This window comes from Manis javanica, chromosome 2 (assembly GCF_040802235.1).
Source record: "Manis javanica isolate MJ-LG chromosome 2, MJ_LKY, whole genome shotgun sequence".
Lineage (NCBI taxonomy): Eukaryota > Metazoa > Chordata > Mammalia > Pholidota > Manidae > Manis > Manis javanica.
Window position 1 is genome coordinate 5926562 of NC_133157.1, and position 15601 is coordinate 5942162.

The following is a 15601-nucleotide window of genomic DNA, read 5'->3' on the forward strand; positions in this document are numbered from 1 at the left end:
CTGCTTCATTTGATTATTTAAGTATTGTACTGTGAGTCATAAAATGCTATCTTTCGTGTGAAAACAGATTATGTAATACTTCAGCTAAAATAAGATCTCACTTTAGGGATTTCTGTGTATTTGTCGTCTTCCGTCTCAGTCTCTTGGCATACACCTGTCTTTCCCGGTGCCTTAGTCCACTCCCTTGTCTTGCTTTAGAGGTTTGTTATCAGACGTCAGTAAGTCAGTGCTTAGCAAGTTTCTGCTCAGGTCTGTGTCATCGGCACAAATGGCTTTGTAGCCCTGCCTCTGGAAGGCATACGGCCCCTTCCTTGCCCTGTCTGATCCCCTGGCCACCAAGGGAGCTGAGGACTTAGGTCACCAAATAGGAGGCTATTGGAAGAGAATCCCAGAGCCAACAATATTTAGGGTAGAGTTTCAAAGCTCTCCACTGGCATTTCACCCTGCTGGGGACTGTGTTTCACAACTTGAAATAGAGGAGCAGTATTCCCGCTATGATGGTAATCTCTTGGCAAGTACTTTCCTGAGATTTAAATATTAACATTTGTGTCATTATGTTCCTGAAAAGTGTCCGAATTTGTACGTGTTGGGAGAAGTCGGTAAGAAAAAGGTCATAAGTAATTGGACAGCTGCCCCCACCCCACCCGCATTCCAGAACTCTTTCCATGGGCTCTCCAGTCTCTCCTACACCATCATTTCCTCACCCTCTTCCGGGTTCTCCCAGCAACGCACAAGGCCACCATTCTGTCTCCCATCTTTGAAAGACAAAAAAAGAAAACCCAGCTTTTCTGGAGCTCACATTCCTCACCAGCTGCCACCATGTCTTGGCTTCCCTTTGCAGCAAAACTCAGAAGTGTTCTGACTTGCTCTGATTTCTCTCCTCTCACTCCTTCAGGCTCACCCGGCACCACTCAGCCAGAATTGCTCTTCAGAGGCACTGATGACCTTCATGTCGTTCGACCCGGTGCCTGTCTGCAGCCCTTGTAGTCTTTGAACCAGAAGCAGCTTTTCTGGGTTGACGCTCCCTCCTCCTTGCTGCCTTCTACCTCCCTGGAAGCCCCTTCTCAGCCTGCTTTCCTGGTTCCTCCTCTTCTGCCCCAGAGCCCAGTTCCCGGGCATCTTCTTTTCTGGGTCTGTATTCCCTGGGTGAGCTTGTCTGTCTCGCGGCTCTAGGTCTGACCCGTATGGCAGTGGCTCAGAGGTCTGTATCTCCAAGCTCCGTACAACCTCTGTCCTCAACTCCAGAAACGGACTATGCAGTATCTCCATTCAGATGCCTAAAAAGACATCCGAAATGTAACCTGTCCCAACTGAATCTCTCCATTAGCATCTGCATCTCCACAGCCCAGCTTTCCCCCGCTCATCTGAGTGCGGCTGCCGCCTGCCCTGCTTTGGTCCGAAACCCTAGCGTCAGGAGGCATCTTTGGCCCCTCTTTGTCTCGCACTACCCCACCCCCTACTGCAAGCCATCAGGAGCGCCTGATGACTCCACTCTCCAGATTTATCCAGGATCCCACCCCTTCTCATTGCCTCCGCCGCTGCCACGGTCGTCCAGACCCCATCACCTCTGCCTGGTTTCCCTTATTCCATCCTTATCCCTGTTGTCTGTTGTCGACAAAGCAGATAGGTCATGGTACTCTGTTCAAACTTCCGTCGGCTCCCCATTTCACTCAGCAAGTCCAGAATCCTTACAGTGGACGTCCTGCGAAGCCCTCCTTGATCAGACCCTGTACCTCTCTGACACCATCTCTTTCCTCTTTCTTCCTCCCTCTCTGCTCCAACACACTGGCCTCCTTGCTGTTTCTCTGTGCACCCCAGGCATGCTCTCTCCAGGCCCGTACTGGCCTGCACATGCCCACATCACTCAGGCGTTCTCCCCCTAGAACCCACATGGCTGACCCCACACCCCCTGCAAGTCTTTGCTCACATGTTACCTGCTCAGTGAGGCCTACTTCGTCCCCCTGCTGTACTTCTTATGTAGTGTTTTTATTGTTTATTGTCCCCTGCTCCCTCCCTGCTGAAATGGGAGCCCCTCAAGGGCAGAGGTCCTTGAACTGTGTTCACTAAAGTATCCCAGTGGTATGAACAATGCCTGGGACACAATAGATGCTCAGTGAACAGTTGTAGAAAGAGTGAATCAACAGGGCACAGATTTAAGATATCTGGTCAGCACTACTTCAAGGAGAATTGTGTGTTTTTTGCGCGGGCCTGAGAGCTGAAGAGCATTCATCCACAAGCGGAATTGAGGTGGGGCAGGGACATGGGACAAGCATCATGATGAACTTTTCCTGCCTCTGATGAAAAATGCCAAGATATAAACAGCATAGTAAGAACAGGAGGGAGTTCATCTTAAGGCTAAGATTCCATTTTAAAAACCAGGGAGTTAGGAGGTAAGATTCCTAATGAATTTTGTGATGATCAGCCGATAGCCGGCGCTGTCTTAGGGCAGGGCGAGCAGTTATAAATGATGCATCCCAGTGCTCGAGGGTAACTACTATCTTAGAGAAGAACAAAATCAAGAAATTCCTTGTGTTAAGTTTATCTTACAGATTATCTAGAAAACAGACTATGGATGGTGACATAATGTCTCTTACTAGAGATAGACCACATGAGACCACATGTCAAGACTACCCACCCCACCCCCTTTGCCCCATTCTTGAAAACCATAAAAGACAGAATCCTAAGCCCTTAGTGCACCTTCTCTCTAAGGTTGTCTTCACTCCCCTTTCTTTGAGTGTGTACTTTGCCTTACAAACCCTTCTCGCTGCTCAACTTACTGGGTTTTTTCTCTGCGCTCTTCCAGTGATAAGTGTCTGTGTTTTCATTTAATTTTCTAGACTTAAGCACAAGTCTTCACTCTCTCTGTCCTACTTCAGACAAGTAGGGAAGGGCTACTGAGAATTCTGATTAGGGCTTGCAAGGTCCCTTTGCCTGGGCGACTCAAACAGGACTGCAGCTGTCAGTCATGCTCTTTAGTAGCCTGCCCGAAAATCTCCTTTATTTGCCTTTAGAAGTTCTCAGAACATAATCTCACTCCACCTTGTGCTCTGCAGCTCCCCCAAATCCTGGGGTGGTTTAGTTCCTATGCTGTGCAGATTCGAGCAGACACTAGATACCAGGTGTCCCTGGCTTCAGGAGTTGGGAAGGGATCTGCCCTATGCCGAGCAGGAATTCAGTGAGCTTCCCTCTCCTCTCTCCCTCTGTTCTCCCTTGCTCTCTGCTGCCTGCAACGCAGCTGCCATTCCTTGCTACTTTCAGTTTAATGAATTCCTCCCTTACCTACAGTTGTCCCACCTGTTTGAGAATTCTTTCTCGATCAGAGTCAAGAACCCTCCCCTGCCCTGGTTGAGGTTTACCTAGTGCACAGAGAGACCTTCCCAGACACAGCTGCAAAACAACAAAATAACTAACAATGTGTCCCCAGAGTTCCAGAGGGACCCTAATGAGTTAGACACAGGAAGTGCCTGAGCCTGAGGAGCTCCTTCGCATGACGGAAAACAGACCACATGCAAATAAGCAAAGAATGAGGTCATGTAAAGATAGCATTTATCACTCCAAATAGGTAAACAAGTGATTAATAGACTATGATGGTGGGCAGGGGGTACTTAGCTAGACTGGCCAGGGAAAACTCATGGCTTGAGAACTGAAGAACAAGAAGACAGGCGTGAAAAGGCCTGGGGTGGTTCTTCCCGGCTGAGGAATCAGCAAGTGCAAAGGGCCTGAGGTGAAATATTCCGTTCAAGAAATGGAAAGGCCAATGTGACTAGAGCATATTCAACAAATACTTGCTTGAAATGTTAGTATGATGTTGAACAATCGACGCGATCATTTTGGGGAGACTTACATCATTAAATAATTTTTACTCTTTTTAGCATTATAGGAAAAAAATGCTAACGTCTTTTAGAGGCAGAAGATGATAATAAGGGCTTTGATTTCTGTAGGTCAGGAAACTCTAGCCCATGGCCAAATCCAGCCACTGCCTGGTTTCTCTAAATAAAGTTTTATTGGAACCCAGCCACATCCATTCATTATGTATTGTCTATGGCTGCTTTTGCAAAACAATGGTAGTTGAATAGTTGCAACAGGGACCACATGACCACACCCTACAGGCCAAGCCTGAAATATTTACTTTCTGGCCCTTCACAGAAAAAGTTTGCTGACCTCTGCTATATATAATTACTGTTTATTCAAGGCAGTGTAGGGTCAAATTTCTAATATAATCTAAAAACATCTTTTTATATCCTATGTGAGAACCAACTATTGATTGCCCTTAGCAAATGTTTCTGGAAAAAAAAATGATTTATTTATTATGACCAGATAATGAATTCACAGGATCAAAAATTCCAAAGGTGTAAAATAGTATAAGGAGAAGGTGTCCCTCCTCTTATCCCTGTCCCCAGGGGCAATAAATGTTATCAGTTTCTTATGTATCTTCCAGAGCAGTTTAACGCATACACAGGCAAGTGAGTGCATGTTCCTTGCTCACTTCCCCAGCAGCTCAGTGTGCCCTTGCCTTTCTGTGTCCTGGAGATTGTTCCAAGCATGTGTTTTAATTTTTACAGCTTTACAGTATTGCATTGGCTTGGTGGACATGTTGATTGTTTCCAGTTGTTTTCAGCTCTGAACAAAGTTGCAATGTATAACCTTGAATAATACACTTGGGCAAGTGCATGAGAGGATAAGTTCCTAAAAGTAGAGCTCTGGTTCTGGTAGAATTTGCTTGGTTGTCCTCCTTGGAGCAATGACCCTTTAATATTCATATCAGAGTATGTGGCAGTGCTTAACCCTCAGTTACCAGTTATTTTCTTGTTACCAGTCTTTTCTATCTTGCCAATTTGGTAAGCCTGAGTGTTAATTTGTGTCTCTTTAGTGTGAGTGAGGTTGAGCATGTGTTTATACATTTTGAGCCATATGTGCTTTTTTCTTGATGTTCAAGTCCATTTTTTTTTATTTGGAGTAGATTGTAAATAAAAGGTAAAACGATGTGGAAATCATCTTATTAAATATGCTGCACATTGTCTATACAAGGAATTAAAAATTTATTTCAACAGCGTAAAAGATGTTAAATTGAAGCTGAAGGATTTGCTGAACTTCATTAAACTCTTAGAAGATTTAGGGAAAGATTATGAAAAATCTGTAGTACATCACTAGTGGTTTTTTTTTTTAATTCCATGTTGGAATTTTAAATCCATTCAATTGACTCACTGCTAGGAAAGATAAAATAATATTTACATATTTTGCTTCCTCTTCTAGTTGAGTCATATCGTTTGGTCTGTCACATGAGTCCCACAGTTAATTTGTCTTAATTCTATATTTAAATTTAGATACATGCTCACCACCATTCTCTCTACCACAGCCTCTCCACTTATTTCTTGGCATCAAGAAAAACAGGAATATTTTTGCCCTACCGAGAGCCTGCAGGATAATCCTCAGGTGCTCGCTTGCTCGAGAAGGCCCCTGGCCTGACCGCACGCAGTTTGACCTGGTTGTGCCTCTGATCATTCTTTCCTCTGCACACTTCGCGGCTCCATTGTCTTTTGGGGGAGAAGTCTGAGGCCAGCCAGAATTTTTTTCTTGTGGGTAACTTGCTTTTTTGACTCTATGTGTGAAGAACTTTTTTTGTTGTTCCACTTGGCAGTTTGGTAACTTCACCAAGCTATGCCTTATTGTTAATGGTCCTGTAAGTTTTCCTTAGAGCCCCTTCATATGCAGATTCACCTCTTCCTTTATTTCAGGGGAGTTTCCTTCTGTTACATCTGAGTGTTTTTTCTATGCTACCTATTGGTTATATGCTTCAGAGATACGAGCTTTCCTTACGTTACAACATCTTGGTCTTTAGATCATGTTGTTTCTGTTCCTGTGAGTTGCTTTCCGTGTTACGATTATCTCAAAACTTTCTCTGTTGAATTCGATATCCAACCTTCTTTATATATTAGCTCTGTAGTGGTGTGTTTTCGTTCTTAGTTCATTTCCTTAGCATTGCGCGCCCCCTTCCCATCCCCTTCTGTTTTATCCTGTAGTCAGGAGATTCTCGCTTTATGGGCTCTGTGTTTTTATTAAGTTTGTCTATAGCGTAAAATAGTCTGAGAATGGAAATGAGAGCTGGTCCTTCTTTGTAGTGGTCCCGGAAAGAAATATTCCTAGACCTGAAATTCCCTTCAGAACCTCTTACGCTTTTAGTTCTCTGCTGGCATTTGTAGAGTGAATTATTCATTGGTGCTCTGAAGAAGCATTTTGAATGCTGTATATGCTAACTCTGTCAAAATGATACTCATTCATCAGAACTCCAACAGTCTTTACAGACCCACAACAGGTCTTTAATCTTGTTTAGGATTTGACTGGTAAAAGGAAACCACAAAAAGTGCTCATTTGCCTGCGTCTGTCTGAGCTGTTCCCTTCAACCAGATATAAAATTAAAATAATTTTTATGGTTACTAAGGACTGGAAACTAAAGAGAAAACATGTATTTAAGTAACCTTTAAAATAATGACTTAGAAAGATTTTTTTATATATGATGTGGATTTAGAAGTGCTATTTTCAATTTGTAATATATAGTTAATGGACGAATGGTTTAATATTTAAAACCATGTACTAAAAATATCTCACATGCAGCCGCTAAGCTTTTTCGATACTCCAGTCCCATAAATGCTACTCCAAATATATTTGGAAAAGTCTATTGATTAGTCATCTGCTCTCCATCCCTGGTACTTGTAAGTAGGAGGTATTACTTTTATTAAATGTACTTTTTAAGGAAGGATTGTGATAGACCAACTCAAAGAACTATACTATGCTTTCAACACACAAGATTCCTCTCCTTTGCCTTACTTTTTTCCCTAAGCCATGTTCTCTAAGGAAATACAGCTTTTTCATGTGCTTTTGTACCTAGCTTTGTTAGATAAGCTGTGGTGTGAATCCAGGTTATCAGTAGAAAAATCATGTTGCAGTTTATGTACGTAAGCATAGCATACTTTAAGTAATAAAGTATGTGATAGCAACCTTTAAGTAAATTCCTTCCTTCATCAGCTTGTCTCACTATAATTTTTAAATTGTTTAATACTCATGTCTTCATCTTAAATGATGGCAACAATCGATATTTTATTGGGTGTTACATAGTCCCTTGGAATTTCCAAACTTGGAAGGACAATAAAGGACATTTCATCCAACCTCCTCGGAGCTGGAAGCACAGACTAGCTCATCGAGTTGTGCACGGTCACACCACCCAGGCATACGACCTCAGTGTGTTCCCACACATTCCCAGAGCAATGCCCTTTCCACTGAAGTCCACTGCCTCTCCCATCTTCTGGTAACACCTGTTGGAGGTGAAATCACATCACACTTTAAGTGCCATGATCAAAATGACAAATATAGCATTGCACATTTTTCTAGGCAAATCCGTAGCTTTGGGGGAAATGGAAGAAATCGAATGTGAAATAATGGAAGTAGCTACTATAAAAGAGGAATAGCAACATGGAATAAACAGGGAAGTGAATACTGAGGTGCTGGCAAATGAAGTCCCTCTGGGGACCCTTAGTCAGTCTCCTGTGGCTGCCTCTCTAACTACAGCCTCCAAAGTCAGGACCCATGAGAAAGCCACTGTAACCAGTGTCAGTGAGCCTTCCCTCTTCATGTTTCCCCCTTAGGTTTTGCATAAGTTTAAGTGTGTTGACCAGAGAGGAGAGTATTGGACTTCTGACCTGGAGATGGGGTTAGCAAGGGAGATCAGAGCCATTTGGGCTAATCTGAGTGTTTCAGTGCAAACCCGCTAGGCAGGTTCAAAGTTCTCCTAGTTGAATGTCTTAGCATGGACTTCCACCCCCCAAAATATTGTTTCTCCTTCCTCCAAGAAGAATTACTCACAGATAGTTTTCATTAGCTTGTTGGGGGAGCAGCCATCCAGCCTTGACAACATGCCCTTGGTGCTGATTTTAATTTAAACATTTGGGCACAGTCCTTACGCTTTCCCTGGATTTAGAATAATTGTTACAGTAGTAATGCTCAGCTGAAGATGATCACAAGAGAGTGGTGGCCTGGTAAGAAAAACTGCCCTCAGCACAGTGCTGCATATATAAAGCCACTGCATATATATACATGGGCTGTACTGTCCCGTTAAATAAAATCGAGTCTTAACACCCAGGTAAGTGATCAGCTAGTGACCATCACTGTTCTTATTTGCTCTACCTTCGAAGTAAAAGATTCAGAGTCATGCAAGTCCTTCATAACAACAGCTTCATCACACATGTTGTAAGGTGGAAGGAAGGAAATAAACGGAATTCAGCTGTGGACATTCTGTGATTTTTTTTTTTTAACTTGTCAACAAAAGCACTAACTTCATCTTTCATTCCTGATTCCTCAGTTATCTTTCTGTATAAGGGGACATGTCTGCATTTCTGTTCCAGGAATCTTTCAAAGAAATACCAACCTAAAAAGAACTCAAAGGATGAAGAAGAATACAGGTGTGTTTATCACTGATGATTATGTGATAATGTCTATATGCCATTGGTGCTGATGAAGGAAAGGAGGAATATATAGCTACAAAAATGAGTTCTGTTTCCCATTCATATTTGTGTCCATTTTTTAATTGGGGAAGAGAACAGTGAAAACCTACTCAATTCACTTTTACTGAGTCACTAGACCCATTCCAGATTGTTTCAATTAAGATAATTAGGAAACGTTTAGACTATAACCTAACCGAATCCTGGAAGTATGGGTTATGCATTCTCGGGCTTGATTCGGTTTTGTAATACTCAGAGCCTCTCTCGTACTACTCACTGATCCAAGAGGTATGTCCATTTCAGTCAGCAGTTAAGGCATCTTAACACAGGCAGCCCAAAAGATCAAAATGTCCATTACATTCGTACATATAGCACGTATATGTATTTGGCCTTACATTTAGACTAAGTATTAACAAAGCCGAAGATTGCCTTATGTAGAGCAGTTTGGTTTCACAAAATGAAAAGTCTTTCGCTTGTAATTAATTCTGAGCCATTTTGATGAGAACACTCTTGTGGGCAATGAATTGTCAGGCTCCTATGGGAGGTTTGCAAATTAACCTGAATTTAATTAATAGTTCCCCCGCATAGGCAGAGTTAGAGTGGATGCGGCCTTGTTTGACAGGGAGTGGTGTGTGCTCTCTTCTGCAGGTACACGGCTTGTCAAGCCTTCCTCTCCACGCTGAACGAAACGAATGACTACGCCGGACAGCACGAAGTGATCTCCGAGACTATGACCTCGCAGATCACTGTAGAGTTAGCACGCTACGTCCAGGAGCTGAAGCAGGAGAGGAAATCGGTAATAAAATTTGTTTTTTTCTTCCTCAGAGATGGGCCAGAGGTACTGGGAATATCCCTGGGCACTGTAGAATTAAGTAGAATCATGTAAGATGGTGGGCCTTAAACTGACACCTTGGAGAACTGTACATAAGTGATGGATCCTAGAAAGTGTTTCTTGGTCTTTTCATACAATTTCAAGGGTCTCTCAGATACTTGGAAACTCATCTGTGGACCCCAGAATACTAATCTCTTTGAGGAATTTAAATGTATTTGAGGGTATTAGATATAAAAAAAAAAAGCAAGCAATATAATATAGTATAAGGTGTGTAGAATAAACAGCACTTAAATAAGTGCTTATTAAAGAGTTTTAAAAAGTCAGAAAGATGACTTCAGTTTCATCCACTCTGTCCCTGGGCTCTCACGTGGCCATCTAATGAGGGGGACTTTCTGTTCCACCCGCCAGCATTATTACCTTTGCATAGCTTTTCCTGTTAACAAAAGACAAAAATGTACACTGAAACAGACTATATTCATAGTCAAGATTTTACCCTAAGAGGTTTATTTTTAAGCCAATGTCTGTATCATTGTTTTTTATCACTTGTGAGGTATGTAATAATTTGTTAGTAACGAAGTGCCCAAATTGGTCAGGGATACATACTCTTTTTATAGAAGTTTGAGTCCTCAGTAGTTCTTTAAGTACTCTGGGGATGCATGAACAGACAATGCAAACGGAAGAGGCATGAAATAATTACGACCGAAATAATTATTTAATTGCGATTGTGATAGCTGCTACAAGGTGTGAGTACAGGTGGTAGGAGAGCATGTACTAGGAATACCTGACATGCTCAGGGACGGCTGGAGATCAGGGAACAGCTGCCTGAGGCTTGCAAGATTTAAGGGATGAGTAGGGGTTGCCTGGGTCAAACAATAGAGGGTGCAGGCAGTACAAAGGCCCTGAGACAAGGTGTTTGGAACATCTCAGGACTTTAGTTCTTTGCACATGGTACCACATGGCTTTGGGTATGTTTAGAAGTTAGGAAGAGATACATGCCTTAAAGCCAACCCATTGGTTTAAAAAAAAGATTTTTATAAATTGAAGTGAAGTTTTTAGCTATGCACATTAGAGTAGTGGTTCTCAATCAGGGCACAGTTTTGCTCCCCACCCCAGCTAGGGGGCTGCTGCTGGCCTCCAGTGGGTAGAGCCCGAGATGCTGTCCAAAGCCCTACAGTGCACAGGACAGCCTCCACAACAAAGAATGCCCTGGCCCACGATGTCTGTGGGGCCAGGGCTGAGAAACAGGGCACTAATGCCCCAAATTAGCCAACAGCCTCCATGGGACCATTCATTACAGATCTTTTCTTTTATGTCATGGAAAGGAAGCCCTGAGACAGAATACTAAGTTCCCAAATGAAGCACAAATGTCTAATAAAATCCTGTAGTATATACAAAGAGTCTAAACTTGATGGCGCACTGTTTCCCTGATTCCTGAACTTCCCGTGACCTTGCAGAGTTTATACCTTCTTCCTGTTTGTTACTTTGGTTGGTGCTTTGTGTCTCTTGCCTGACCTTCCTCCCCCCATGTAGTTTAGAGTTTTAGCCAACACCCTAAACAAGAACTCTGTGCATTTACCTTAGTATGGAATATAAATTCCATTTCTGGAGTGAATCATGAGATGTGCAGCCAGTATAACCTGGCCTTATGTTACTTCCTTGAATTCTTATCTACCAACCACATGGCCTCCTTGCTGACCATGCCCCAGGTGATGCTGCCTCAGGGCCTTTGTACCTGCCTTTCTCTTCCTGGAAAGCTCCTCTCCCTCTCTCCCCACATCCCCACCCCACCCAGATATCTCCAGAGCACATTTCCTGACTTCTTTCTCAGGAATATCACCTTCTCACTGGGGTCTGTCTTGTCTACCTTATTTAAAATCAAAAAGTCCCTCCCTTCCTTCCCCTGCCTGCCCCTTCCCCTACCTTTTTTCCTTAGCGCTTAAGCATCTAACCTTTTATGCATTTACTTGCATTTCTGCCCTGCACGCTAGAACGTAAGCACCAGGAATAGTGAATGTGAGACAAAGCAGGCTCTTGATAAAGACTCCTGGAGGGAAAGGAATAATTGGGACATTGACGAAGCAGGCTTCAACTCCGCTGAGTTCAGTGAGACTTTGTTTCACTAGTAGAGGATCCTTGTGTTTCTTTGCTGTGTTAGGATTGAGTCTTGTTTTATTTACTTACTTAAACATATGTCTTTTCTGCAATCTGTTATATCTGTATTTTGAATTCTGTTCCCTTTTTTAAATCAGAAATCATAGTAATTTCTAGAGTGAATTATAGGTGGCACAGATATGTATGAAATAATATTTTGCAATATACCATGTTCTTTTTATTTTAAGGAGAATGCCAGTGCACATTTCTGAGTCACACGTTCTGTTGGGAGGAGCAGGGAACACCATCCTCGCTTGAAGCATTTTGTAATTATACTAAATGCAATTTTAGGAAGTTGAAACCTTTTACAATTCTACAGAGAGTATCAGTAAGCGAATGTATATTTGTGGTGTTTTAATCTAATGCATCATGAATATCCTTGCTTTTTCCTGTGTAATAGTTACCAGTATTTTGAATGACCCCGTCATGTAGCATTATGTTGTGGGCTTATGCACTGTAATTTTTTAAATTATTCTGATAATATTGGATATTTAATTGGCCTCAAGTGTTCTTTTTTTTTTGGTATCATTAATGTACAATTACATGAGTCAAGTGTTCATTTTTATAGATTATAGTAACTGGCATTGAAAGCACTTGACAGCTAATCCTCACAGTATCCCTCGGAGAGGGGATTTATTTTCTTAGACATTTTGCTCAAGACAAGGAGCTTGGAAACAGTGAGGAGAGGTGAGTCAGGCCTGTTGCACGTGGTGTCACACCCAGGCAGCCTGTCTCCCAGAGCTGTGCATGTTTGCACACAAGTTTTTGTTCCTGTTGAGTTATTTTCTGTACCTTGCAGCCAAGGACGCTGGATTAAATAGTGTGAGCCTCTCCATCGGCAGTCAGCTTTGGAAACGGAGCTCCCATACTCCCCCTTTAGGGCTTTCCCTGTGGCTCCCCTGACTTTTCTTAGTAAGTGTTCTAATTTTCGGAAGGATAATTCTTAAAACCACAGTACAACGTGGTCTTTCCCACTCTCTGGTTAATTATCGGCAGACCTGGCACAACACAGCTACAACTCAAACCCAGGTCTCCCAACAGAAGACCCGGTAGCCTTTGTGTTGTGCTGCGATAAAGGACTGGCAGCACATGTCCGAGTGTCCTTGGCAGCAGGGAGAGCCCGACTCAGTGTGTCCAGGGAGCTGAAGCTCCCTGCCAGCCTGTGTGGCCAGTGGAGGAAAGGACACAGGTCTTCCAGTTCACAAATGGGTGCAGGAGCCAGGCAGCCCCACTGGCAGGGAAACCTTCTGCAGATTACAAGAACCCTCTGAGATCCCAGTTCTGAGTCAGCCACCGAGGGCTGATCCCAACCATCTTGCAGAGCTGGAGGGAGGATTTTGCAAGAAGACAAGCACAACCCACCTAGGCCTGCTCTTGGGGCTATTCTGTACAGGCACCACGTACCCGGGAGCTCTTACCAAGGTCACCCCATTCCTCAGGACAAAATCTCATTTCCATTGATCAGGGTTTATGACAGAAAACAGGAGCATACACAGTCCCCCTTGTGACCATGTATGGTACCAGTATTGTCCAATGCATTTTAAAAGACATTTCTCAAAATGTTGAATGATAGAGGACATTGAAAGTAGAGCTGCAGCTCTATCTACTACTTTTCATGGCTGGCTAGAAAGAATGTCTGGCTTAAGTACCACTCCTAACCATCAGCATAAGACCGTGTAGGCCATTTGATACAGTGGCGAAATCCTGTGTGCCCAAAGGGAAGATTTAGCATTTACAGGGTTCCTGCTGGGTCTTGTTCCTGCATAAACAGTATTTCCAAGTTCAGTTCAGAATGCTAGTGGGAAAAATGTTTTTTATCTAGATTTTGCTCTGTTTGAACAGACAGATTTCTGACAAAAGTCTGCATGGTGAAAAAGAGCTCATTGTGCCAAAGATCATAAGCCTTCCTTTTCTCTTCTTTACGGATTTGAAAGGAGGTCAAAGAAAGTAAGGTCAGTGGAGAGATGGACATCCTCCCCACCTCTGGAGCCAGATCATGACAGTGAGCTAGTTCTTTGCCCTTTAAGTCTTAAAAAATCTCCTGTTGTAAAGAAGGATCATGTGAGCTGTTCATGTTTTCAGGAGAAAAGGTGATTTTTATGCAGCCATGTCTGCATCTGCTGTGTTCCCATAGGACAGTGCGGCACACTCCCGTAGTACTATGAATAACTTGTCCTGCCGTACAAATCTGTAGGCTTCTTTGTTTGCAAATGTGTTGATTTTTTTTTTTTTTTAATAATTTCTTTAAAAGAGAACCTTGACTTGCCTTCTATGAGGAGTGTAGGCTCTTCCCTGGCTGGCGTCTGAGCAACAGTTCTCATCAGGAAGCATGGACACCCCTGGGAGCCGACGATGAGGGGGGCTCTTGACTTCTTCACCAAATGGGCTACACAGTGGCTACTGAATTTTTGGCGAGGTGTTCGCCTTCTCTTTGGAGATAGTGGAATCAGCAGCCAGTCTTTGGGGTGAATGTAAATCAAAGTACACAGTGGCTTTGTATGTAGTCCTTTATTTGCAAACATAAATTATCAACCTGTACCCTGTGGCCAAGTCTAAGATTTACTGATGTGCAGCGACGATGAGAAGAAGTAACTGGGAAATCAAAATTCTTTATAAGGCAATGTGATTAGTTTTAATGTGTAAAATCTGGAAATCTTACATTTGCCTGGTTTTCCTAGATTTTTATAAATTTACAGTGAATACGGTATTCATCATGTCTTTAAGGTGACCACATACAAACAAGAACTTCTGTTTCCTTTATTTGCTTTCCTTTTTGGGGATGGGGTGGGGTGGGGTGGTGCTGTCATCGATTTATTAGTTGCCAAAATTTTTGAAGAGTGTTACAAAAACTCTGAATTAAAGAACAAACACTCACAACCCTTATAAATCAAAATCCTCATTTTTCCAAGTTTCCTTCTGGGTGTCATTTTTTTTTCTTTTTGGCTTTCAGAACTCAAATTTATTATATTACATTTCTGTTGGTCAGAAGTCTGGTATGGGTCTCCATAGAATAAAATCAAGCCGAGGCACCGTTAGACTGTGTCTCTTTCTGGAGTCTGTAGAGGACACTTGGATCCCTGCTTATCTAAGTTGTTGGCAGAATTCAGGTTCTGGGGTCATTTATAGATGTAAAGATAGGGAGATAGAATAGATACGTACATATTATACCTATATATGGATGCATCTTATATATGTAATATTGAAGAGTGTTAGTTCTAGTACAGATATAATTTATGTTTTTCTTGATTCCCCATTCAATATGATAAGTGCTTTCCATGTTTCTACATGAAAATAGTTTTAATAATTAGAATTTTAGTGTCTCTGTATTATTCTAACACTAATGTAACTCACTTAAGTATTTTTTTATTATTTGATCTATAGGTTATTACCAGTTTCTGATTATTTAGTTATTTAGTTAGGTATATAAACAATACTGCAGTGAACTCTTTATTTTCCTATTTTCTTTGTGTGTGGTGTGGGGATTATTTCTCCAGGCTAAATTCCCAGAAATGAGAACATGAAATCAAAGCATACATGATTAAACGTACGTGATGTGTAGTTCTCAGTTAAGTTTTGGTTATTTAAGATTAATGGTCTTTAACAGAAATATCGATCAGATGGATGAGATTTCCAAGTCACAGAAGTGGTCAACTTGGATGTGAATTGGCTGATCTGAGACTGGGGAGTACAGAGTTGCTATCAGATAATATTTCTCCATTAGAACTAGTGTAAATACCCATTATTAGCAATTTTTGCACACTGAATCAAGTTATTAAAGCATTTTAGAGAGACTGGTTCAGCTGCAACTTTTGGGGCTCTGTAGGGTTCCACCATGACCACCACTAACCACATACGAGGCTTTACAGAGACTTGTGCCTCCAGAAGGGGAATCAGGAGGTTCTGGCCAGCGTGTCCTGGGACCCGCAAGTAGACTTCTCCCGGAAGGTGGAAAGTATGGTTCATTACAAAATGTTGTCCAGGAGCAGAATCACTTTTTGGCAGCAGCTACCTGCAGAGTTCTAGAGGGAGCACTCTTGCAATACCTTCAGTGACACACCACAATTTTTATAAACCTCAGAGACTGCTTACAAGACCCCATATTACTTAGCATCAACCATTTAAAAAA

At 42.3% G+C, this 15601-nt stretch overlaps 1 protein-coding gene across 24 annotated transcripts in view; it reads left to right on the forward strand.

Moving 5' to 3' along the window:
• Positions 1 to 15601, forward strand: part of FNBP1 (formin binding protein 1) — a 122539-nt gene that overhangs the window by 45918 nt on the left and 61020 nt on the right. For 20 of the 24 annotated variants that reach the window (XM_073222860.1, XM_037007941.2, XM_037007920.2 and 17 more), the window contains 2 exons: positions 8397 to 8453; positions 9141 to 9288. In XM_073222860.1, coding sequence (XP_073078961.1) covers positions 8397 to 8453; positions 9141 to 9288 — 205 coding nt within the window. Of the gene's footprint in view, positions 1 to 8353; positions 8454 to 9140; positions 9289 to 15601 lie in introns of all 24 variants that reach the window. The other 4 variants (XM_073222899.1, XM_037007928.2, XM_073222897.1 and 1 more) reach the window with 1 other exon arrangement.